Source organism: Drosophila nasuta, chromosome 3, assembly GCF_023558535.2.
Source record: "Drosophila nasuta strain 15112-1781.00 chromosome 3, ASM2355853v1, whole genome shotgun sequence".
Taxonomy (NCBI): Eukaryota; Metazoa; Arthropoda; class Insecta; order Diptera; family Drosophilidae; genus Drosophila; species Drosophila nasuta.
In genome coordinates, this window is record NC_083457.1 from 39,680,084 (window position 1) to 39,707,398 (window position 27,315).

Consider the following 27,315-nt stretch of genomic DNA (forward strand, 5'->3'; position numbering starts at 1 on the left):
GTGACGCAATTTGGAGGCAAGCAGCAGGAAAAAACACATGTGCATTCTGCTGTTTGTTATGCTCTCAATTTAAATTTCCAAATTAAATTTAATGCACAGTTGTTATGGGGCGTTAGCAAAAAGAGAAGAAAAAAAGAAAACGGCTAGAAACTCATGTCGCAGCTGAAATAAAGCAAGAACCAATCAAACAACTAATACAAAAAAACGAGCAGCAAGTCCAAAATTTTGTACTGGCAATTGAGTGATGGATGGATTGGCCATGGCACCCGCAATAACATCTCTCATACTTTTCTTTTTTTTTTGTGCTGTTGTTGGAAAATTCTTTCTGTGTGTGCGCCTGTCTTTAATTAACATGCACGCTTTGGTTTCGATTCAGTTTTGGTGACACATTTCTCTTCTTTTCTATTTTGTTTCGTGACATTTTTTCAATGATTGAGTCCTAAAGAATGTATAGAGGTTTTTACCTTTATATAGCAGCGATCACTGGAGCATTCACAATTCAATTCAATGAAATTTTTCAAATGTTTTACTTCAACACTATTTTAATGCACTTTTTGTTGGCTGATCTCTTGCGGTTTTGGGATTGTGTCCCAGGGCAATTTCTCAATTCATTGCACACAATTTTTGCGACACTAATTGCACTTTTAGACGCAAATCGCGATAACTCAAAATAAGACACTAAGACAACAACCAACACACACAAAACACACACCACTCAAAAATGCTTATTCAGAAAATTCATGTGAAAATTTCGAGCAGAAAACACGTCCGTTTCAGAGTGCAGGCCGTTGCCAACTGACGCGATATTCAAAACGGATTCGGAATCGTCGTGCACGTCGTCAAACGAAAGCACAGCCGAAGGGCTGTCGGCAAGCGTTCGGCTTTCGTTCGGGTCGCGCATAAACGAAACAGAAAAGCCGGCAAAACAAAATGTAAATAACAGCGCTGTAGATTATGCTATAGAGTGTTTGTGGAGCGAGAGGAGGGGCGCGGGGAGCACTGCTAACCGGCTTTTGGTTTCAGTTTGAGCTTTGCAGATTTTACGCTTTCTGCCGTTGCAGAGGACGACTCACGACTAACTCAACCCAAGGCAACGCAACCCACTCTTGACACTACACGACTTCTCCATGCCCAACACGCCCTGTTTGCGTTGCGGCTTTTCGGGGTTGCTAGAGTGTGCGTCAGTATGTGTGTATATGTGTGTGTGCGCGTATGTGTGTGTGTGTTTGTTTGTATACACTTCGGCTTGGCCTGCAATTGGCGGGAAACTTTGTGGATGCTATTCGTGTTGACTCAGCAGAGTTTAGCAACATTTTGTGTATTTTATGGCAGCCTCGCTTATTAATTAAACACACTCCACACACTATTGTTTATGCCACAAGTATCAAAAGCCTGCCAAGTATTTGCATCATAAAAAATGCATATTTATGGTGTTTTCTATGGATATTATAGTGGCAAGTGTTTTGGCTTGGCAACATTCTTTGCATGTTGCCAGCAGCACAGATATTGCTCATGCGCCCTGTTTGCCATGCCTCCTCCTTCTCGTTGTGTGGTGGCATTCTTCGTTGTTTTTCTTATTATGTGTCTCCCTCGGCAACACCACAAAACGACGAGCGACCGCCTAACGCCTCCAAAGTGACAACCTTTCAGTTTTATCGCTGCTACACTGTGTGTGTATGTGTGTTTATATGTAAATAATGTAACAGTAAATTAGCGTGTTTGACACACTGTGGGCGTGGCCAAACGATGCGTGCGTTGGGCAATCTGTTTAACGTTGACTTTTGAACTTTTAAAGGCCACAATGATCAACAATTTGATTGAAGCTTTCGGCACATTCAATTGATGAAATAGATATTCTTTTTACAATTTTTTGTAAATCTAAAATTATAGCAAAATCAATTAAATGCTTATTTATTGAAAAGCAAATTGTTTAAAGTGTTAGGTCATAACGAAATGCAATAAATCATTTTTAATATATGTAGGTTAAACTCATTAAATCGTTTTAAATTAGTTTGTCCAATAAATGTTGTCATCTTTTTATTTTACTAATCTATTAAACAAATATATTTGCTATGTTTACAAATTTTATTTTTTTTATAAATTTTCAATTTATGTTCTTAGTTGTAGTATAGAAAAATTTGTCCTCTGTCGATTCAGTTATCCGTTATTCTATTATACATGCACTTTATTTCAATTTCATACTCAATAAATTTTATTTATTTAAGAATACAATTAAGTCTCGCAGCCAATACTCAATTAGCCAATTTAAACTGAACAGAGCTAAGCAAATGAACAGGCAACCAGCAACTGCCACATTTGGCACTAAAAATACAATTCACAAGCGAATAAGACAAAAGCAAATAAGAAAAATGAAAAACACACCAAGGAAAATCATAAGATGCTTGGCAAATAAACAAACGATACTTTCATTGTGCTACAAAAGCCAAAAGGCAACAAGAATAAAACAAAGCAAAAAAATACAATACTCAATGAAGAAAATATAAATAAGTATACGAAATGAGGACCGACCTGTCGCGATCTGTGCAATAAAAGTGAATAAGGCCCGAATGCAGATGGCAGCTATTAAACAACAATCGCCATTAAGGGCACGATCTTTGAGTACGAGAATTGACCCAGGGCCAAAGAGTCACACACACACACAAAAACACACTCAGAAACAGGCATTAAATAAAGTCAAATTTGTATATAGGCTTGGGTTTTCCGACGTGCACAGATCACAGAGTTTTCGCACCTGTACAAATCAGTTGTTTTTGTTGTAGCAGTGGCCGCGTTTTTTGGTTCATTGCCAAATTTTCGAAAAAAAACAAAAACAATACAAATTGGTTAAAGGCAAAGTTGGGGTGAACTTTAAGATACTATACTCTATGGAAAAATTTAGATTATTTTAAGGGTATACAAAAAAGTAGAAGTTAATTTGAATATTGCGACAGTATTGAATGTAAATCCAATATACAAAATCACTCTTTTATCGTCATATTCAGACTGACAGAATATATGGTATGTAAATTGCTAATTAGATCAGACAGTTCATCGTCTGGCTGACTTCGACTATTCTACTCTTTTCTGCGTGGTATAAACAAAAAATATATAAGTCTTCATTGGGCAAGCGTTCATGCGTATGAGCAAATAATTTTTTATGCACGTTCTTAAGAATTTATTTAGTTCGGTTTTGTTTTTGTTTTTGCTATAGTTGTTGTTGTTGTTGTTCTCCCCACTTGTTTGTTGTTGGGCTGTTGCAACTAATTACATTATGCTTGGGGCACACAAAAAACCGACAGCAGCACACATATCTGGCGCACAGCCAAAGACCAATCAGAGTAGCATTAGAAGAAGTAGCTCAGGTCCAGTTTGTCGTGTCATCTATGTATATACAAAGTATCAACGACTCGCACAATTTTCAACTGCAACTACTGCAATTTTCATTTTAAATTTAATAAATACATTTTCATTGCATTTATTTTGCTACTTAACGATGGGACGACTGCCAGTTGTTTTTATTTTTAATGTTGCATTATTTCATGCAGATTTATGTCGAGAGAATTGGTGGTAATTCACTCGGCTATATTTCATATCACCGCAGAAATATTCGCGGCATTTTCAAGACTTAATTGTTTCGTTTTGAAAAAGCACACCACCGGCTGATCTCTTCGCTTCGCACAATGCCTTAGTATAATAATTGGTATAATTCTGATCGCCATGGTGAAGCACGCAAATCTTCGGACCTATTCACCACTACACAGTATTCATTATCAATCTCCTCCTGCTGAAAAGATAAGATTGTTGAAAGAAATATAAAAAAAAAATTGAATTGCTTGGGCTACACTTACACCTTTGTCATTGCACAAATGCTTAACTCCCGTTGAATAAAATCGCAGTGGTTTTTGCTTTTCAGGTTTGCGCACTTGCCGCAAGACTTCCAGCGCTTTGCCTGTAAATTCGACTGATAGATTCGAATTGATGTGCAAACGTTGCAATTTTTTGACATGATCGCAGTATGTTCAAACACTCTTTGGAGCCGGCAGCTGAACGACCCAGCATAATATAAAGTCCCTCAAGCTCAGTTAAATCAGTCAAGAGATCAATGCATCTGGCATCATCGAAAGCACAACGCAGTTCTTTCAGAGAGGTCAATTGAATTAGTTTGCTCGTCTCGTCAAAGTCCAAGAAGGAGAATAACATTAGACTTTCCAAACCAGTTTGTTGCTTCTTCTCAACAAATGCATCGAATAATTCGATTAATTTAGCACAAGGCGAAGTCGCATTTCTGCTCTTTATAATAACTTTGCGTAGCTTGGAAAGATCCGCGAGGCGAGCGTAAGATTTATGACTGGCAAACATGGGAAAGGAGATTTCTTCCAAGTTCTGGCAATGGGGCACAATATCCGAAAGTTCGCCGACAACTTCTCTTATCCACAAAACTCGCAGATTCGTATTTGATTTACAGATTTCGATCAAATCGTCAACAGATATTTTATTATCGATTGATATTTTCTCCAAGCAATTCAAACGTTTCAAACTGTTCACGGTATAACTAAAAATAAATTTATTTATATTGTATATTATTATTTTTTTATAGTTCATATATACTTACGTATCTGTCCCGCAGCTAGTGCTAACGCTTTTTTATATTGGGTAAAAATTCAAGAGCATCCAATACCTTTTCGATCAGTTGTTGACGTGTTTTCGACCTGTTTAATAGACTACGGATGCGCCTTTCTTTTATTTTAATATACTCGAGACTATCCATATATTTAATCTGACTAACGAGATCATCGATGGAAAGCCGTGCTTTGCCATCCTTTTCATGGAATTCCAGATACAGTCGCTTAATCACGTCTCGCAGTATGTATAATAATTGAAATTGCAATTTCACTTCATTAGAGCTAGTATTATAACTTCTTTCTATTTTAAAATCTGGATAAAGTACAGGTGACCAATCTCTGAGCACTTCTTCAAATCGCTTACAAGTCTGTGCCAATCGAACATGATCTTCTAGTTCCAGATACTTCAATACTGAACCGAGACAATAATCATTTAGATCCAATATATTTAATTCCATATTTTTCACTTATTTCAGCTTCTAGTTTTGCTTCACGACTGTGCGTACTCATGTAGAGGTGCTTTCAATAAAAGAAACACAAATGACTAATAGATTAGATATTAAATGTAGTTTCAAACAATCGGGCATAACTGTTTTGCCGACAGGTTTGCATAACATCACAAATCGGAGGCTAGAGCCTCTATTTGCGACACATCAAATAAATATATAACAATCGTAGAAGTTATGAAATATTTTTTATAGTAAAAAACGTCAACTGGTATTCTGGTATATTTTGTACTCTATGGTATATTTAGATTGTAGTACTATACCGATATACCAAATATATCCATTGGTATATTTCAGATTATTATATTAATCATTTCAGTATATTATTTCTAGAATATGTTTTTATTGATGATTAGCGGGTATCTCACACTCGAGCACACTCATTCGTTATAAATAAAGTACATATATGTCATAAGTGCATTGATAATAAAAGAAGCAAAGTCACTCTCGATCCTAGTTTGGTAATCGCCAGGGTAAAGCGCGCAAATATTCGGACTGATTCACTACTATGCAGAAGGCGTTATCAATCAACTTTTCCTGGAAAGATAAGGTTATTGAAAGAAATGTCCAAAATGGGAATTGCTTGTTCAACACTTACATCTTCGTCATTGCACAAATGCATAACTCCCGTGGAATACAATTGCAGAGGTTTTTGCTTTTCAGGTATGCGTACATTCCGCAAGACTTCCAGCGCTTTGCCTGTAAATTCGACTGATAAATTCGAATTGATGTGCAAACGTTGCAATTTTTGACATGATCGCAGTATGTTCAAACACTCTTTGGAGCCGGCAGCTGAACGACCCAGCATAATATAAAGTCCCTCAAGCTCAGTTAAATCAGTCAAGAGATCAATGCATCTGGCATCATCGAAAGCACAACGCAGTTCTTTCAGAGAGGTCAATTGAATTAGTTTGCTCGTCTCGTCAAAGTCCAAGAAGGAGAATAACATTAGACTTTCCAAAGCAGTTTGTTGCTTCTTCTCAACAAATGCATCGAATAATTCGATTAATTTAGCACAAGGCGAAGTCGCATTTGTGCTCTTTATAATAACTTTGCGTAGCTTGGAAAGATCCGCGAGGCGAGCGTAAGATTTATGACTGGCAAACATGGGAAAGGAGATTTCTTCCAAGTTCTGGCAATGGGGCACAATGTCCGAAAGTTCGCCGACAACTTCTCTTATCCACAAAACTCGCAGATTCGTATTTGATTTACAGATTTCGATCAAATCGTCAACGGATATTTTATTATCGATTGATATTTTCTCCAAGCAATTCATTCGTTTCAAACTGCACGCGGTATAACTAAAAATAAATTTCATTAAACAAAAATTCACCTTATATGGCAATTGCTTACTCACATGTCAGTTTTGCTGCTAACGCTAACACTTTTTATAGTGGAAAGAAATTCTAGGGCATCTAATACCTTTTCGATCAGTTGTTGACGTGGTGTGCTCGACTTAAGCATCAATCCTCCAAACATGCTTCCTTCGTTTATTGCAATATATTCCAGACTTTCCATATCTTTAATCTGACTAACGAGATCGTCGATGGAAAGCGGTGCTTCGCCATCTTCTTGATGGATATCCAAATACAGTCGCTTAATGATGTCTCGTAGTATGCACAATAATTGATATTGCCATTTCACTTCTTCGGGATCCGTATCATGACTTCTCTTAATTCGAAAGTCTGGATAGAGCACAGGTGACCAATCTCGGAGCACTTCTTCAAATCGCTTGCAAGTCTGTGCAAATCGAACATGATCTTCTAGTTCCAGATACTTCAATATTGAACCGAGACAATAATCATTTAGATCTAATATGTTTAACTCCATATTTTTCACTTATTTCAGCTTCTAGTTTTGCTTCACGACTGTGCTTACTCATGTAGAGGGGTTTTCAATAATAGAAACACAAGTGACTAATAGATTAGATACCGAATGTTGTTCCAAACAATCAAACAGCTGTTTTGCCGGCTGGCTTGCTTAGCACTAGAAATCAGCGTTACGCAGCACTGAATTTAGACGATAGCAAATCGATATAAAAGATCGATAAGATATATAAGATAACGGAATAGACTGTTATTCCCTTTGAGGTAGCCATATCATTATAGAATAACATTTTGAAAGGTAAATTTATATTTGGTTTTGTTTTTACATAAAAAAAAACTGTATATTTTAAACCTGTTGAGCAACTTTCAAAGAAAAACGTGAAACAGGTGGAATTCAGAAGTGTTACCAGATCGCGTATTGTTGTTTAGATCTTAAAATATTACGGCAAGCTCGTTACCGTTTTGTTTGAAAATCTTTTAAAAATATCAATATAATGACTATTAGTCTACATATCAAAAATTTTATTTTAATAAAAAAATTAAAACTAAATAAACATTTCTGTTTTTGTTATAAATAATAATATTTAAACTTTTAACCTTTTGAGTTACTTTTTAGAGAAAAAATAGAAATAGGTGGAATTAAAAGACGAACATTAAAGTAGTTAAAATTGTTTCTGTACAGATATTTAACATTTTTGTTAATTTAAATAATTTTGAATTTTGAACAAATTGAATTCCTTGATTCGCTTTTTTGACTCAATATTTTTTTATATTTCTTATCTATTTTTTACTCAAACTTTATAAGCAACAAAAGTTTCTGCCAAAAATCAAATTTGGAAATTGAACCAAATAAATGCTGAAACTATTCCCATTTCAATTGCACACTAAAAATAATATGTAATTTTAGTTATGCCTACTAAGGCCAAGACAGCAATTTGGCATTAACCTCAATTTAGCATTGTGAATGAAAGTGCCCCGAAAAGTTTGCGTCTTAAATGAAAACGCATTCCAACTAACAAGACCACATGAAATATACACATTGAAATGTCTCGGAAATATCACTTACGAGAGTCATTCAAAATAATTGCATAATGAATAGGCAAGCCGGATGCGAGCGCTAACTGAGGTGGGATCACTGTCAGGATCGGACAGAGGGAAAGGACCTGAACTGCGTGCGGTTAATCAGGTCGATTAATCTACGCAAAGTTTAGTGCATGACCCGAGCACTCATTCTTATTGCTGCTTGTTGTTGATGGTAATGTTAATTTGCACTTCGAGGGGTGAGCTCAAGCTCAAACTGAAGTCAGTAGGAAGCCAAAATGGGAACAGGTCCCAGTCAGCCGGGCAGAGAGTGAGTGAGTGAGGGAGGTCTGCAATTAATTTACTTTGGCAGGACATGCGAGCACACGCTGAGCAGAGTGACTTGTTCTCTCAACTTGACTTCGATGGGTAGGTGGATGGTGGATAGATGGGATATACTCATAGCTGCTCTGGCTCATTACCATTGCGGCATTGTCATATGAATGTCTTTGCCCTCGGCTGGCTGGTCGAGGCATGACAATCTAAAAGCGACATTTAATTGGCACTGGGAATTTGCCAGACGAAGCAAAAACCAAAAAGAAAAAAAAAAGAATGACAGACAAACAAAAACACTGTGTGACGACTCATAAACTGAGGTCCTGTGGCGCAACGAACAGTGGGAGACATTTGATTGACAGCTGCTAAGTGCAGCACGATAAAAATATCCGCTGTGAATGCGGCTGCTGAACATAAAGTTATCCAAATCTATAAATGTGTTAATCATGTTTCAGAGTGCGGTTTGTCTTACACACGTTTCACTGTACCGCATAACTGGTCTATATTTTTGTGTCTAATCTGTTGACTCAACCGAACGGAAGTGTGTCTGATTTTTGCTACCTTGACTGCATTTTATTAAAATATATATTTTTGGTCACTAAATGAGTAATGTGATTTCAGTGACCTATTATTAGATTGCATAATTGGCCAGGTGTGCAACACAATAAGCACAAGACCAAAAAGAAAACAAAAATTTAAGATGAAAACATTTCGAAATTTCGTTTGGAATTTTGAAGTAAATTCTTTTGCGGCTGAACGAGAGGCAGCCATTTAGAGGCGTCATAAAAGGCAACTGCCGCATACGTGAAGCTAAACAACCGTAAAATATATGCAGCACTCATGCCTCATCCCTCTACTCACCCATTTACATCCTGCCACCCCCCTTTGGCAGCTTTACAGCGTGCACGCACGCACGGCAAAGACAATTAGTGAAAGCCAAGCGCACGTTTGCCTTTCTCTCTCTCTCTCTCCAAGGGGTGCACGGCTGGTGAGGAAATGGGGGGTGACAGGAGTACATCCCAATGTGGATGCCACTAGCTGTGCTCTGCTCTACTTCGTGACTTTTGGCGCTCGCTTTTGAGTTTTTACCATTCAGCTTCAACTTCAGCTTTCAGCTTGAAATGCCTTTTCACACACATGAGCATTTCTTTCATTTTTATTTTGCTTGCTTCCAAATGAAATAAGGTGCGGCAGCGCCCATAAAGCCAAATTAAATAAAATAAAAAAATGAAATGTAAAGAAAAAGGGAATTGTGGAAAAGCAAAAAAGGGAAACGCAGCCATTGCATACAACACATTGTAGAGTAGAACGTCGCAAGGACTCGCTCGTATCCTTCTTGTCTTTGACGCGGGATTTCATTTGCGAGTACATGTTTTTTGGTAAATGAATACGCAAATGTTTCTCAAATGTTGTGTGTAATTCGCCATTTGGGTTTAGCTTATGGGGTTTGGGGTTTTTTCGCTTTTCATATCGCGTTTATGCCGGAGACCTAATTAAATGCACAACTTGGGGAACGACGACGACGATGACAGCTTTTGAAGAGGCTTTAAAACGTAATTGCGGACTTGTGAGATTTGATAAATGGGACAGCAGGTCTGCTGTTCAGTCTGAGCAGGGGATGAACTTATTTAGAAAATTAATTCTTTAATCGGAAAAGCTGGAATGTGAATAAAGAAGATGTTTTCTTGTGTCGAATTGTAGCTAAAATTAAAAATTAACTTTTGATTTATTTAGCTTTATAAATATTTAGACATTTCATTACTTATTATATTACAATAAAGTTAATTGTTATTTAAAACGATGTACAATATTTTGAATATCTTTTTTATCAAACTACTGCATACACATAATTTAGAAAATTATGTAAATTACACATAATATGTAATGTATACTAAGATTATTTTTAGTATTTTGTGAAATATTAATTTGGTATATTTTAATAAGAATACCGAACCGACTTGCTTTTATTCGAAATGGGTAGCTTTCTTACTTGTTTTTAATTAATTTTATCATTGATTTTAATTGTAGAGCACTACACTTATTTTGCGAAGATTAATCGATATTTGCAAAAAAAATATTTTGCCTTTGAATACTTTGTTTATTTATTGAAGCAATAATCAAACTCTTATTCCTCTTATTACTCTATTAATAAATGATTATTTTTCCAAAAAAATATTTATTTTATTGATTCAACAATATCCAAAATATTTCAAGATATATTTTATGATATTGCAATAATGCAATTAGTTTCTTCCAAATTTCTTTCGCTTAGCTCATCAGCTTCGTATCAATTTAATTCCAAAAATGTGCTCCACGAAATCTTAAGCACAAAGTAATCTTAAACCGCAGCTCTTATGCAATTATCTTTACTCGCAACGAGCTCAACAACAATCATTGAGCTAATGCTCATATATTATGGGGCTATAACTGAGCATTAGGAAGGGAACACACGCCATTGGCACATCGTATGCTTAGCGTGAAATGTATTTTGACCAAGACAATTTGTGGCAGCTGACTTAAATTAATGAATTCAAAGCGAGGCCAGAAAGTGACTGCTGGCCACGCACTCGCATCCAAGCCATTGAACCACCTTCGAGCATTGAGGAAGTGGTTCAGCTTTAACACACACATGCTCTCTAATCGAATTAGTGAAATTAATTTTTGATGATATTGAAATTAGTTGCAGGCACCACAAAAGTTGTGTGCTGTTGAGATGCGAGTAACTACAAAATACTTTTAGTTGTTGTCAGGAATTCCTTCTTTCCGAGTGGAAGGAGGCAAGAGACATGGGTGCATAAATTTACTTTGACAGTGGCAAGCGGCACGTTTGACATTCCCCTTCGGTATTGTGTTGCGGGGCAAGATACGATTCAAAGTTCAACGACGACGACGATTTCGACTCCGATTCCGATTCGTTTCGATTTTCGGGGGTTGACTGTCGAATTCTCCCATTGTGATGTTGTGGTTGCAGTTGCCACTTGACTGTGGCATCCGGCAACCACCTACATTATTAATGACTTCACGACATGTGTGTCAGGTTTCGGGCTAAGTTTTCGTTGAAAAGCAATTTTATTTACTTTTTCTCGAGTTGTGTTGTGTTGTTGGGTGCGCTTATAAATTACCAACGTCTCGATAAGCGTATGTGTCATCTTATTATTTATTGTGTTGCAAATTAAATGCCAAACAAAAAATAAATAAATATGTTAAATATTTAATGTCCTTAAAGCACACGTGAGTTAAAGCTCCGAGTGTGAGCCTTCTTACCACATTGTCCTTGTCCTTGGCAAGCAGGCAGCTAGCAGACAAAATGCAGCTGAGATAGAGATAGTCGAAAAGAAAGAGAGCGCAAGTGTTTGCATGTCAGCAAGTAATAAGCACAAGGGCCATAGTAGTTTCGCCAGTTATTCCTATATATATATAGAGAAGAAGAAGTAAGTATTCTCTGGCCGCGATTACTTCTTGGCAAGGCAAAAGTTGGGAGTCCGTGAAAGCCAGACATGGTGGCTTCCACTTCGACTCTGCGGCGGCGTCTTGCAGCCATAAATGTTGGACATTAACGGGTAATTTTCTTGCAATTTTGTAGTCGTTAGCGTTCTGTGGCAAGGACGACAACGACAACGACGACGCAGCCCAAAGAATTTAATTTTCGCAACATTTTTGAGAGGCCGCATAAATTTCGCAGCTAATCACGAGGCGAATTTTGCAACACTTTAAAATCAGTTTTGCTGCTGCTGCTGCTGGAAAATGTGATAAGGGGTGAAAAGCACTGCAAATTGAAATGGAAATCCATTAGTGCCGGACAAATTTGTAATTTCCGTTCTTTAATAAAACTTTGCACACACTCAACCAACAACCAACACACGCAACGCAGTCAAACAGCAACGGAAACAAAACTCACACACACACACGCACAACTCCGCGTGTGTTGAGGTGTGTGTGTGTGTGTGTGTCCACTTTGAGGTGTGTTCGGTCAGGTAATTTCATTTACCTTACTCATTTAGCACGTTTTTTATTTTGTTTGTGTGGGAATGGGTTGGGGGAGGGGTGGCAAGGGGCGGGTCCGGTCATTTTCCGCCTGTTTGCATGATAAAAATCACATACACACTCCTTGAATTTCCACAGCACGCGATGTTGAATGATTATCCTTGAACCAAAAAACATCAGCACTCCGCCCCAAACACCATCCGACTTTTGTCTATTCGTGTGTTTATGTTCGCTACACCCAAAAAAGAAAAAAATATGGAGGTGCTGTGTCCTTTGACTTTTACTCCTCGCCAAAAAATGTGCTTCATAAATTTTTATATATCATCGTCTGAGTGTGTGTGAGTGTGCGTAGACAAGCTTTTAATTTGGCTTACACATGCTATGCAATGTTAGCATCCCTCCCAGATTAAGGCTTTAAACTGGACACTCACACAAGGACAGTGTTCCCCCAACTGTGCGCTCTGTGGCCATCCACATCATCAACAGGGTTTATAATGAAATTCCATAAATGAGGCGACAGACAACTGGCAATCAAAATCAACACCCTAAAATATGCTCACATTTGTCAGCGGACCAACAAAATTGAACGTGTGGCATAAATTATTAAAGTTGCCACTACAAAATGCACAACGTTTTGGGAAGCTGCTAACAAATCGCATAGCGAACGACGGCAGATTAAGCTGTTCGGGATGCATGTTTGGAATTAAAAAGATTAGATGAAAGCTTTAGAAAATACTTTTCAATTAATAATATATAGTTCAAAGCTGAGAGTAGAGACACTTTGTTAAGCCAAAACAAAATTGAGCTACTTGAATTTTATTTTTAATTCAACTATACTTATCTATCATAAGACTTTGACACTACTTACTGCTTTAGAATTTAATTTTAAGGTAAAAAAGACCAACAACGGAAATCATTCAATACATTTTATTTGTAAAAATATATACATATTATTAGCTTACATATAAAATAAACTATAAATTGTTTTTGACGAACAAATAACCTTGTATAATAAAAAATATGTAATAGCTAAATTTTGAGAAAAGATGTAGTATAATAATATACTGTATAATAATAATAATTAACTTTAATTTTTGACAACCCCCTATAATAATATTCTGTAGAATAGTAATACACTATACTATAATGGAAAAATCCATTTACAAAATTTCTTCATTCAATTTTGTACATTGCAGTTACATTCAGTTGCGCATCCCAGATAATTGCATAAATTAACTTACTCAAAAATAGTTTTGTTTTTAATTTAATAATACCTTGCACTTAATTGCAGTTTTTTGTGTAAAAGGTGATTGTACAATTTCCATCATTATACTGCAATTAGAATTAAATAAAAGCTATACAAAGAAATTCATTATCACAGATTAATCATATCTATTGTTAGGCATTGGATGTGATTGTTTTAGCTTTCATACAAATGATTAATAGTTTCTTTGTACTGCAAACTATTATTGCATTAACATTGAATTCAATTGTGCTTTGACTTTATTGTGCTTCGGACTTATTTAAGTTAATTCATTCATTAATCAGACTTACAAAGCTATTAAATTATCTTTGTATGATGCTGGCTTAATGTGTTACTTAGGCATCTTATTCCTGGCTTAAGACGAGCAATGCTTATGACAACGTTGCTTATTTCGAGTAACATTAAAGGCAGCCCTCGCATTAGATGTTCCCTTACTCACACACACACACTCTCGCACATCACATCCAATCACTGAGCCACTTGGGTGTATGTCAAAAATCAACGCCAGTTAAAACGTGTGCCGTCTGCCAACTGGCAACTGCCAGCTCTAACTGCTCCTGTTTCGTCTTGTGCAGTGTCCGGACACTTGCCCTGCCCTGCCCTGCCTCTGGCTCTTAAGCATTGTTTAATTTACATTTATCCGCACGCTTAGCCTACCAGGCAAGTTCATTTACAGGTGTCTATGCTGTGTGTGAGTGTCCCTAAGGTGGTCACACACGCAGACACACAGGAAGAGGATGAGGAAGTAGAAGTGGAAGCTACTGACACCGTACAAAATGTTAAACACTTGGCAACATTTTGCTTAAAACTTTTGCTGCGTCTCTTTACCACACTTGCTATATCTCTCCGTTGTAGCTTTGCTTTCTATTTGCGGCTGCAGCACACACAAAAAGTCACAATGCAGTTAAACCAACAACAACAACAGCAAGAGAAACAATGAAAAAGGTAAACGAGCCAACAAAAGGCACGCCCGGAAATGGCAAAGCTGCTTGACTATAACAACCAAGCCAAGCCAAGCCAAGTCAAGGCACAAGGCACAGAACCAAGTCAAACAAACCATAGGAGCAGCAGCTACAGCAGCCGCCACTTGGCCACTCATTGTTGGTCGCCTGGTCGCCTGGTTGCCCGGTTGCCCGGTTGCCATGGGTGAATCCTCAGGTGTTTTGCGCACAGTTTACTACGTTTTTCATTTAACCAACACCAACACCCCAGTGTTGGACCAGTTTCAGCTCGTTTGTTCAGCTTGTTCACTGTTCTTCTTCTTGTTATTGTTATTGTTGTTGTTGTTGTTGTGACTGCTGGCTGCTGTTGTTTTGTTGCTGTTTGGTTTGCGGTTGTCGGGCCAACGAAATGGCCACGCAAGGATGCGGTCATAGCACCGACGCGTCGCTGTCTCCTCTTGTTCTTTGCTTCGAGCATAATTAAAAATTCACATAAATTTAGCTTAGCGTTGACACACACACACTCATACTCACACTTACACATGCATGAATTCTAATTGGGTTAATTATGTGTCGCCTGGACTTTAAAAATGTCAACGAGCACCTTTATATAGCACGTGTGTGTTCACTGTGTGTTAGTGTCAACAACTGGACGAGTGCCAGTTGCAAGTCCCGAGTACATTAACAACAAATTATGTTGTCGCCCAGCTGACAGCGAAATGTGTAAAGTCTCCAAAGGCAACCGGCGAGATCAGTCGCCGCACACTACTTTTGTATTAAAGTAAAATTAAAATATATATTTACTTGCATTCAGGAAGAGTTTGCAGTTAAATGGAATAGAATACTTCGCTCAACAATTTTAGAAAATACAGAATTTAAGAATTGTTTAATTACTTAAGTTATGTAATGTAAAAAGCTATAATTAGAGCTCGAATCGGAATATCTACACAAATAGCTACAGAGACCTTAAGCTAATACAACTATTTAAATTTTCCACTTAGTCTTATGCAAGTTTAAAACTGGAAAACTTATGTAATATAAAGCTAATAACTAAATTGTAAGTGATGAGTAAACCTCGTATTTAGCATATTCTTAAAATTCCTTCATTAATATCAAACTATGTATTGATATTATTGTATTTAAGCACAACATTTAAAACCAATTTTTCTACACATTTCAACTCATTTTTCAATATAACAAAGATTGATGTCTTCAGAATTCATCTTCATATTTATTAGTTAATAGTAAAATTTCAAATTATCTGCTTTCATCTATAAACTAAAAATTTCTTAACACGTGCAGCACACTTTCGTCATCTAACATCTTAGAATTAAATTATTACCCCAACTGCATAATTAAGCAGCCATTATTCTCAACTCAACCAAACACCTAACGTGAAAACTTCGAGCCAGTTTAACGAGTATTTATTATCTAGAAAATATGCTACATTTTGAGGTTTTGAAAGCTGAGCTGCAGCTTTAAATGGCTTATAAGTAGCATCTGTGTTTTGGGCTTAATTACACATACGCCACGCTGCCATTTGACATGCCATGAACGTTGTTTAATGACCACCTAGCTGCATAATTTACAAACACAATTTTTGTGGGGGGCACAGACTACCTGAGCGTCACAGCGGCAACGACTTAAGTAGCCAAGCAAAAAGGTTTTTATGGATCCCGCAGTACGTGTGCGAGAGGTCCCCAAAGGCAGCAGACGGCAGAGGGCAATAAAACAGATTTAGTTCAAGGAAATAATATATAAATATGTGGATGAAAAGTGTGAGCCAACGGTCGCCTTAGCTGCTTCCTAAGTGCTCATCAAATAATAAAACATAATAATAATAAGAAATGGAATACGGGTTGCCTGCAACTAATCCAGACGTCAAGTGAACGTTTTGTGACATTTAACGAAAGCAAAAAGCGCACGAAAGTATGCAACACATAATGGCAAATGTCAACAGCAGCAGCAAAAAGCAAGAAGCAAGAAGCGAGTAGCAAGCAGCCAGCAGTAAAAGGGAGGCAGCAAAACCAAAGCGAGACAAAATTAATTACTCTACGTGGAAATGTAATTACGAAAATATTTAGCCCAAGCTCAGCGGCACGTCGGGCCACAAAATGCCATTTGTCAAGCCTCTGTGTGTTGTTGTGTTGTGACCGGCGGGGCGGAGAGATTTCTCCTTGGGTTAGGCTTGGGTTAATGTTTTGTGGCGGTCTCTCTCCGTCTCTCTCTCTCTCTCTCTCGCTCATCAATGGCACCAATAATATGCTGCATGTAATTAATGATTTATGAGCCAAGCCATTTAATCAAATTAATCAAATTTTCATTAAACTTTGGCGCACTGCAGCAACGCCTTTTGCTTCAGCTTTTCAACTGTCTCGCTATCTCCGCTTGTGTCCTTCGCACATTTTTCGTGCGTGCCATATGCACATTAATTCCGCAGGCCTACAAAACTTTTCCGCTGTGTGTTATATAGTAGTAGTGAGTAGTACTCTACTCTACATGTTTTGTGTGTGTAAAAAAGTTTTGTTTTATGGCCCACTTAGAGGAACCACTATGCGGTTTCTCCTCATTGCGGTAATTATGCACTGCCAGCTGTGCAATTGTGTTTCTATGTAAATAGATGGCAAATGCAAATGCAGAAATGTACTCGTTGCTTGATTGTTGAGAAGCCGAGTACTAGTCGGAATATGCCGCATATTCATTTCATTTAATTATTTTACGCTAACTACAAGTTCACTAAGCCGCATTATTGAGAAATATAAAACAGAGATTATTATCGTTCGTAATACGTAATACCAACAAGTTATATTATAGATCAAACAAGGAATGTGGAAAATTGTAAAAAAAAATATATATAAAGCATAACGATATTAATGAATATATATATGAATGTTTTGCTTAAATTCTAAACTTCTTCTATTTAATATAATCTGGAAAATACTGCACAAAAAACAAACAAACAAGAGAGCTAATGTCGAGTGTGTTTTAAATATTATATAAGCATAAAAGTGCGGTAGGTTAACATACTTATTTGGTATATTGACATAGTACTACATTTAAAATATACCATAGAGAACAAAATATACCACATTGTCAGCCAAAGCAACTAAAGGTAGTCGTATTTTGTATATAAAGCTATTTCTTAAATAACTTCTACAATCCGGTATATTTTCACTCTATGGCATTTTTTCAATATATCAGTTTGTATATTTTTTAGTATTTTTGTGGTATATCAATTTGGTATATTTTTAATTTAATAACTCACTGTTTTGGTTTTATTAAAAATGATGATCGAGATCACTAGACTGTAAAGTTTATACTTGTTTTCTAAAATTCTAGATTTCTCTTGTTAAATATAATCTAGAAGATGATGCATCAGAAAAAATAATCTTTTAGTAAAAACAAACAACTTAATATATAACTAATTCATTTAAAAAGCTTTTTAAATTATAACTAGTTATAAAAGAATTCGCACACAGTAAACCAAAGCTAATATCATAACTTCAATTTTTTTAAACAGACAAATACAGCTAAAAAGTGAAAAATTTTAAGTATCTTAAAAAAAAAGTTGATGATAAAAGTAGGCTTATGGAGTATGCCTTTTAAGGCTCATTTCAAATATTTGGAATATTGTGCTGAATGCTGTTGAGTTGTTCACATTAAATTTAAAAAAAAAAATAACTAAAATTTCATTTTTCTAAGATGTTGTCCAGCAAGTGCAATTGGTATTGCCTCAGCGTCTATAGCAATGTTAGCACTGAAGAACTGAGCATTGATGCGATGTTAGGCATATTGGAAGAGCATTGTAAGACTCATTATATCAGCTGGAATCCCGTCTATATAGAAGAGGGCGGTGAAAGAAATGAGACTGAAAATGTAGATCCCAAATTTAGCTTCTATGTGCGCACAAATGGTAAAGCAATGGCAATAAAAGGTATACCAAAAGAATCCAAGATATGGTTACACAACAAACGGAAAACACCGTCACCCAAGATAGATGATGTATTTAAATTAAAAATACGTCAGATTATATTAAAGCGCCTTACTCCGGATATATTGAGAGTAGATTTGTCAAAGTTGTGGGAAGATGAACATTGGGGAGATATTTTTTGTGCGCTAAGCAATAAGGACTGCATGAAAACTGCCATTGAAGCAATTGGCGAACTTATGCCCAGATTGCACAGTCTAGATCTGACTAACAACTACATTAGCGATCTCTCTGCTTTTGAAGGTATCGAAAGTCATTTGCCCGAACTCAAAACAATATTATTGAAAGGAAATCAATTAAAGACTCTGGAATCTTTAAAAATCTTTGAGAAGCTGCCACTGGTTGAACTCGAACTCGAAGGCAATCCAGTCTCCACAGATACTTATCGATTGGATGTGGCAAAACTATTGCCCAATCTAAAAGTCGTTGATGGGAGACCAGTGCAACGCAAAAGTATTCGACGATTATTGGCAGCAAGTCCTAGAGAGCGAAGTAATTCCAATGAAACTAGTAAGGACAATATGCTGAAAATCAATAGAGCATCTAGTAGAAGCTGCAGTGTTGAAAATATATTTAATAATGATCATAAAGAAAGTCATCCTGAAGCTCTAATCACCACATCTATTGACAGTTTTTCAGTTCCTCTTAGTACTAACATTTCTGATAAGCTGCAAAATAGTAATTGCTCTTCTAACACTCAAACAGTCTCAGCAACCGCAGTGGCTAACGGAAATAAAATAGATATTGATGTTGCACAGCCAACAAAAAACCCAAATAGGAAAAGGGTTGATAATGCTTGTCCTACAGTTGAAAATTCTGAAAATTTACAAAGTGAAAAGTCTAATAGTGATATACCACTACGTAATGATTTGGACAATGCACTGGATATCAAGTTTTTTCCAAATACTGAAACCGTTCAAATTGCTGAAATACTTTCAGTTTCTGAATATTTGAATGAATCAAAAAGTTGTAAAGTAACTAAATTCTCCACAGATAATGAAATATCACCTATCACTCAAAGCTGTTCAGCTAATAGTTCCCAAGGACTCGTCATTGCTAACAAAAATAAAATAGATACTAACATTCCACAACCTACACGGACTCCAGATAAAATTGCTGAAAGTTCTGAAAGTTTACACAGAACAGAAATTGTATCTAAAAATCATATACGACTTCTCAAAGAAAGTTGTAGTGATATGGACAGTGTACTGGATACTAAAATCGCAACGTCTATTGACAGATTTTCAACTCCACTAAACTCAGATCCACAAGCTACTAAACTCTCTAAAAATATTATCATATCACCAATTGCTAAAAGCTGTTCAGTAACTGAAAATCATCCAACTGAAATAGACAAAAATCATCTAGATACACTAAAATCTATCATTCTAGATCCAAATATGTGCTGCTCATGTCCTGAAAATTCAACTAATTCTAAAACTATACCAACAACCTTAAGTCCATCCGGATATAATTTACGAACTGCTGTCGTCTCACCGACTGAAAAATTAAGTTTTCAAAATCGAAAGAGCTATGAACAACTTCCACCAGAAGCTAGCACTAACTTTAACTATAATAATATTTCTTGTAGTCTAAGTAATCTAATTGTTAAAGACGAGGACTCGATGAAAAACGTCAATACAACATTAAGCGATGATGCGATCATTTCAGCGATATCTAAGGGAAAAATCGAAAGGGATTCATCGATGGCAGTAAAAGATATACTGAGTGATAAAAATACTAATACAGTAAAGCAACAAAGTTCACAAAATACCAACACTCAACGAATTGCAGCGCACAATGATCTCCAACTATTCCTTAATGCATATCTTAACGCATTCGACAATAAACAAGAGCAACTTAGATGGTTCTATCATGAGAAGGCAATGGTAGCATTCTTCGAGAATGAAAAAGAGCAAGTAGCATTAAACATTTCCTTATTTAATATACTAATCAATTTATTCTTCTCAGTGACTTCCAAGAAATGGGTTTGGACGATGCCCTCGCTAGATTTAGAGAATTACCGCAGACCACAAAGCACTTATTGCCATCGATCACAGTCAATCTGAATGTGTTGAAACCCGATCGCATTTGCTTCAATATCTCTGGCATACAAAAAACAGGCGGCTATCGTTATTTTATCCGTACTTTCGTCCTGGTACCGCTGCCTAATGTTGTCACCGATTTTCGCATTTGGAATGAATATATTTATACAGGCAACACAACATGTTGTAAAAAAATCGCATTGGAAGGCGAGATGTTGATGCCAATCTCATACTTCGAGCTGTTTACCGAGATGTTCTTATTTAAAATAGAGCGTCGGCTGGCTATGTTTTCGGAAATCACAAATATGAAGCCAGATTGGTGTTACAAGTGTCTCGTCGACTGGAATTGGAATATGGATGATGCCCTAATGATCTTCACAAAAATGAATCAACAGAAGCTCATTCCTGATGTAGCCTTTATGCCAACACACTGATATAGCGGAGAGTCAATTATCTTTTAGTTTTTGAATTTATGTTATTCGTTATGTTTTATTACGTCAATTTGTATTATCTCTGGCCTTAAAAATGAATAAGTTTTCAATCGTATTATTTTTGTGAACTAGGAAAAATGTCTTTTATAAATAAAGACGTTGGTAACTGAAAATAAGTGAAAAAGCTATGAAAACTGAGATGATATTTCGAAAAACAGCAACACAGCATTAATATATACCAAATTAATATACCACAAAAAATATCGAAGGATATATTTCGTATATTTATATAATACTACATTCAAAATAAACCGTCGAGTTCAAAATATACCAGATTGACTGGCAAAATAACTAGGACCCGTAGTAAATAGGCATTTTTCCCTCTATTTTCGAAATATACCATAGGGTACACTATATACATGATTGTCAAACAATGCTATTTGGAAAACCATTTTCCGACTATCAAATATAGGAAGACAAGTGTGCTTAAATTACCCTCTACCCGTATTGGGTATTTCTGAAGTATACAAAATAAATAAATCAGATACTTAAATACACTATACACTTATATACACCAAATAGTATATTTGGTATAAATAATATATATACCACTATATACCCGATTGTCAAACAATGCTATTTTTTATCTGAGCCCAAATTTTAGGAATCATCCCTATTTCTGCCTTTACATACATTTCCTGTCGGCAAAAAGTTCTAATACTCTTCTCCCCTATAGATTGCGGGTATAAAAGTACGATTCTTAAATAATATTGATAAACATAAAATTTTCGCAATTATAATTTATAGAACTCTTTATGTTTATAAAAAAAAAAAAAAAAAGATTCTCATAAATTATTGGTAAACAAAAAGCTCTTACCTTTATTTTCTATACAAGTATTTATCCATATAAAAAATGAGGCATTATTTTTCCATGATACTGAAGTCGCAATAAAATGATGTTACACTGTTATTAGGTTAAGAAGCAGGACAAGAAATGACAAGGCTCTAAGCAGCCGCACGATTTCCTTTTTGTTTCAGCAATATCAAAAAGCGCAAATTGAATAAACAGCAGGCGATGCTAATAATGATGATGACGATGATGATGATGATGATGACAATGGGAGGATGCTGATGACAGCGACGTCTCAGTTTGGTTTGCAGCGTTGACAGCGTGCGGCATAAACACGGCACACAGCATATCCGGGAGCTGAAGCCGGAATGTATATGAAGCTCATTGGGAAAAAGGCGAAACGAGGAATGGGGGTGAGGATGAGGAGGGAACGGGATGTGGTGTGGGGACTTGTGTGCCGCCAGCGTTAAACCGCAAAATTTAATTCCCTTATCAAAAAGTGACAAGCGTGCGTATTTAATGCAATTTTGCAGCGCATTTAACATGACGTGTCTGGCGCTGCTTCTGGCTCTGACTGAAAAACAGGGATCGGGAAAGAGGGACGAGGAAAGTATTGTAGGAGAAGAGTGGAGAAATGCTGGCCAGTCTGGCATTTGCCATTATCTAGCGGAAGTTGTTTACTTGCAAGCTGCTTTTTTGTTTGTGTGTGTGTGTGTGTGTGTACGCGAAGCTTGTGAAAAAACCTCAATTTGCGCTACCGCAACTTCCTTTTACGCTAAATTACAATTCCGCTGATTGCATTCCCGTGGCCCGTGGAATTCTCCCTGCTAGTAATTCGGTTCAGGGTTTCACCGCCTCAAAGCGCCGTCAGCTCATTCACATTGCTACGCGTTATTCACACTTTACGCCTAGATTTGAGCGCCATGAATCCTTTAACTGTTTTGCATATTTGTGTGAGAGCCAGGAGTTGTTCCCATCCCTCGCACTGTCTTCAGATCTCAGTGCTTGCCTCGTTGTTATTGTTGTTTTTGTGCGATTCGTTTCGTTTCGTAGTTTGCATTCATTGCGAAAGATAAAAATAATGAACATACCAAAGCAAAAGTCGGCGGAAAAAACCAAACGACGAGGCAACTCAACAGCAACAGCAGCAACCAACTCCTTCAGCCCCCTCACTCGGTTCTGACCCCCAACGAAGGCAACAACTCAGCTGAACTCAACTCTCTCACTCAGCTCCAACTCAGCTTTCTGCTGTGCGTGCAACGGACTTGAATTCGTTTTGGGATTCGGATTCAGTGCAGAAACTGCGCCACGTTTTTGTCGGCATAGGATTTATTGTATGTGTTTGCAGACCCTCTGACTACATATATATATATGTATGTATGTCTATGTATATAGTTTGTCCGGGTAATGCATAAGGCAAATTGCTTGTAAGTTCAACTCGTATTTTGCATTGTGTTTCACTTCCGACAGTTAAATTAAAGCCATTGTCTGTTCGTTGCTTTGGTGTTAGTTGTGTGCGCCTAACGTAACAATTGCCAGTCGGACGCGTTTTTTATCTGCAACTAACCGCAACACTAACAATAACAACAACTGCAATAACAACAACAGCAACTCGAAACAGTTGAAATACGCCTGCGAAAATAATTTGTTAGCCTAAAAGTGTGCTACAAATCATTGTGTGGCCTTCTACCGGCTACTCCCTAATTGCATAAACAACAACTTGCATCTAAACTTTGTATCTTACTATTTTTACTAGCTTAGCAGCGATTTTAATTAGTCAAACACTCGTCGACATAGCCTAATCGCAAAATATCAAAAAGTGCTCGGTGAATGTGGTAAATTTTTTTTAGCTTAGTGAAACGAATAGAGAAAGGAAGAACTGAAGGACATGGAATATAGCTGTGAAAGAATAGAGCTGACAACATAATTAAGTAATGCATACTATTTGATTTATTTCATATTTTTTAATATGTTGAATAAGGGTTGAAGGAAAACTATTTAAGGAAGAAAAGATTATTATTTATTGAGTTTGTAGTTAACTTATAATTCAAATTAAGAAATTAGAATAATGGGAACGCAATTGTATAAGTTAACGTAGTTAATATTACAAAAATAAATTCAAAAACTAATTTATTTATAGTCAAAATAAGCAGATTTTAGTATTATTGGCTTTCTCTTGTTATAGTCTTGTAAGCCTTTAACTAATATAATTTTAAATTTTAAAATACTTTAAGTCCTACCATTTTAAAAACAGTTTAATATCTTCTGCTTTGCGCACGCATTACTTAATTAATTAAAAGTGTTACAATATTTCAAAATATCCTCAAATAAGTTCTAAAACTCTCTCAGAGAAATTCCATTTAGATATGTTTAATTAGCACATGCAAATGTTTGATTTCTGTTTTTTAATGCAACGTATCTGATGCTTATATAAGCAAACAAGTATTATTTGCAAGCGACCCACTCAATGGGGCACAGAAAAAAAGGGAACTGAAAAATTGCATTCATTATGTGGCAGTGGCACAAAAGCTGGGGAAAAAGCGGAAAACAAGGCTAGAGCCTGCGGCGTTTAGTTGCCAACGCAGACACCACAATGACACAGAAAGTGTTGAGCTGCAAATGAGGAAACAATGCAACAGCAACAACAACAACAACGGCAACCGAAACGGGAGGAAGGAAAATGCAAAGTGGGAAAATGCTTGAAGTGGCGGGGCATGCGTGGAAAAACAAACAGTGAAAATGTAAAACGGATGTGTAAATAATTTAGACGAGTTGCCAACCTCCTCACCAACACATGGATGCAAACTCATATGCATATAGTTGTTGTGTATCTTTTTAGTTTATGTATCATTAAAAAATACTTACTACAAGAAAATAATGAAAGCGAGCGAGCGAGGGAAATGTGCCATTTGCCAACTACAAAACAAACACTCGAGTGTCGACTCGGCTTCGCTCTTCTGCTTCTGCTCCTGTTTTTGTTTCGTTTTCGTTTCGGTTTCAGTCTCGGAACGTGCCAGAAATGCAATAATTATATGCATACAAAGACACACACACACTCACATGTGGCCGGCTTTTTTGACATGCTGCAAATTAAACAGCAGCTTACACACACTAACACTAACAGATACAGAGAGACAAAGACAGTGCTTTGCTCGAACTAAATTACTTTTTTGTACCAGCTGCATACAATCAAATGCAACGGGATTAAAAAGCAAACGTGTAAGTGTTAACTGGTAACGTGTAACGAGTCAGGGTAACGGTTACTCTGCTCTCCTCTGCGGCTTTGTGTCAGACTGCAGATTCGAAGCGAGCTGTTGTAAAACCTGGTAAACCTCTAAAGGCATTTGCATAGCCAGTATCGCTAGTATTTGAAAACTATGTTAATGTGTGAGCCAAAGAGCTCGGAAATTTAAGCGAATTTAAATGCAAGTTTTGCTGGGGAAAGCAATGTTTATACCCGCTATCGATGAGGTAGAAGGGTTTTATAAATTTGTATCCCCAGCAAATAAGTGAATATATGCCGATCCCATAAAGTGTAAATATAATATTATCAGATCGGGTCTTAGTTGACAATCTTTGGTTGACAATCTGGCATATTTTATCCACGATTTACCAAAAATAATATTGGGTGTATTTTAGTATTTGAGGCAGATCCCATAAAGTATATATATATATACTCGATCAATAGATCTGTCTGTATGACAGACTGGCTGCATTCGGATTTTAGTTAATTTGATTGACAATCTAAAAATTATTATCTTTGATATACCAAATATAGCATTCGGAATGTTTTAGTGTTTTTAAGTATTTAATTTAATATTAAAATATTTCAATTTTAAGAATAATACCGCATCGCATTGCTTTAAGTAAAAATGAGTAGCGTGTATTATAACTTTGTACCTCCAGCATATTTTGTCCTTGATATACCAAATATAGCATTCGGTTTATTTTAGAATTTTCCAGTATTTTAATGTATATTTGAAGAATAATACAGCATTGCTTTGCTTTTATTGAAAGTAGGTAGCGGATATCTCGCAGTCGAGTACACTCGAATGTAGCTATCCTACTTGTTTTTGCCTTGGGTTACATACACGACGGCAAACCGCAGACATTGAGCAGCGTCAGAGCAGCGCTGTCTCTATAAATCTCAACGGATGTGTCGTTAACTGCCGCCGGGGCTAACGCTTTTTCTTCCCTTTCCCTTTCCCCTCTTCCTCTTTGTGACAAGGACAAGGCACAGGGTTCCACAATAGACAAGCAACCAGACACACACACATACACACAGACATGGACATCTACATGCCCTCACACACACACATACACACACAAGCATCAGCTCAATTTGCACGCTTCGTTATTCAATTAGACACTTGGAAACAGATGGAAAACACATCCAACATAATTTTGATTGATAGCCCAATAATGATGGTGATTTATCATATTTGCATTTGCTAACACTTTTCACGCTTGCAAAACGCGCGCTGCACTTTAACATATTTTGCATTGTTTTGTTAATTGTTTGTTATTTGCAAAATATTGTTGTTGTTGTTGCTGTGCAGCAACAAATGACAATTAATTTGGCTTAAAAGTGGTACGAAGTACACTCCAAAAATATGGCATTGGTCAACTGGCATTTTGTAACGCTAATTGGTCTCACTTCTATGGCAGACACAGCGTCGCGTTGACAACAACTGACCACGTGGCCACGCCTGGGCCGCCTTGACGTATACGCAATGTTTGCTTTGTTCAGCTTTTCTTTATTTTTTGTACCGCACCCGGGCAAGTCTATAAAATCCGGCTTAAGCCGCATGCTACCTGTGATATGTATGAAATTTTTGCTGCCACTCAAACAACTACACACGATTGTGTGCAGTGGAAAATACAAAAAAAACAACCGGAAAGAAGAAAAGTGGGTCGCACGCATTTTGGTAAGGGAAACAGAACTGGGAGACGTTCAGCTGGTGCTTGTGGCTTTGCCTGGCGGCTTGTGCCGCTGGTAAACACTCAAATCCAATTAAATTTAATACGACTTACTTGCTTCTCTTCACTGCCCGACGACTGTCGTATGAGTTGCGCTCTTGTTTGGCATTTGCTTTGGCTGCTTTTCGTTGATTCTCTGATTCCCTGGTTTTTCATTCGCATTTTATTTGTTTTAATTTTTCAGCAAGCATTGTTTTTCCCCTTGTTGTTCTTGTTGTTGTTGTCGTGGTCTCGTTTTTTTTTTTAATGTTATTACTGCCGCAGTGGCAGCCGCTTTTGTTCGGGTTTACCTGCAATCCTCTGGCTTGGGCTTGGCTTAATTAAAGCTTAATTTCTCAAATAACATTTGCCGCTACAAATGAGTTCAAACAAGCTAATTGAGTTTTGTGTCGTGTGTGCACAGGAAAAGTGTGTGTGTGTGTGTTGACTGTTCAATAAATCCAAATGAAAAGCGTCCGCAATTAAAATGTATCTGTAGCTTGTGTGCAATGCTTAATTTATGCCGTGTGTTTGTGTTTGACT

General features: G+C 36.8%; 3 protein-coding genes across 4 annotated transcripts in view; 1 reads left to right on the forward strand and 2 right to left on the reverse strand.

Annotated features, from left to right (window-relative positions):
• Nucleotides 1-804, reverse strand: part of LOC132789887 (probable basic-leucine zipper transcription factor Q) — a 41,872-nt gene extending 41,068 nt beyond the window's left edge. For both annotated transcript variants that reach the window (XM_060798203.1, XM_060798202.1), the window contains exon 1: nucleotides 465-804. The gene's annotated coding sequence lies outside the window, so the exon portion shown is untranslated. The remainder of the gene's footprint in view (nucleotides 1-464) is intronic.
• Nucleotides 805-5,453: 4,649 nt separating this feature from the next.
• On the reverse strand, nucleotides 5,454-7,068 carry LOC132789644 (uncharacterized). Its single transcript, XM_060797814.1, has 3 exons — nucleotides 6,486-7,068; nucleotides 5,727-6,429; nucleotides 5,454-5,665 (listed from the first exon to the last, which is right to left on the reverse strand). Exons 1-3 carry the CDS (start codon nucleotides 6,956-6,958, stop codon nucleotides 5,582-5,584), a joined length of 1,260 nt encoding a protein of 419 aa, XP_060653797.1. The 5' UTR covers nucleotides 6,959-7,068; the 3' UTR covers nucleotides 5,454-5,581.
• An 11,089-nt stretch (nucleotides 7,069-18,157) lies between these two features.
• On the forward strand, nucleotides 18,158-21,115 carry LOC132792480 (uncharacterized). The gene is made up of 2 exons (XM_060801882.1): nucleotides 18,158-20,402; nucleotides 20,459-21,115. The coding sequence occupies exons 1-2, from the start codon at nucleotides 18,202-18,204 to the stop codon at nucleotides 20,964-20,966; spliced, it is 2,709 nt and encodes a 902-aa protein (XP_060657865.1). The 5' UTR covers nucleotides 18,158-18,201; the 3' UTR covers nucleotides 20,967-21,115.
• Nucleotides 21,116-27,315: the final 6,200 nt, after the last annotated feature.

Excerpts from the sequence above, each read along its gene's own strand:
- LOC132789644 (XM_060797814.1), bottom strand. The coding sequence starts at position 6,958 with ATGGAGTTAAACATATTAGATCTAAATGATTATTGTCTCGGTTCAATA. Across the intron at positions 6,430-6,485 it reads GTTAGCAGCAAAACTGACAT|TTATACCGCGTGCAGTTTGA; the intron begins GTGAGTAAGCAA and ends ATTTATTTTTAG. Across the intron at positions 5,666-5,726 it reads ATTTGTGCAATGACGAAGAT|GAAAAGTTGATTGATAACGC; the intron begins GTAAGTGTTGAA and ends TTATCTTTCCAG.
- LOC132792480 (XM_060801882.1), top strand. The coding sequence starts at position 18,202 with ATGTTGTCCAGCAAGTGCAATTGGTATTGCCTCAGCGTCTATAGCAAT. Across the intron at positions 20,403-20,458 it reads TTCTTCGAGAATGAAAAAGA|TGACTTCCAAGAAATGGGTT; the intron begins GCAAGTAGCATT and ends TATTCTTCTCAG.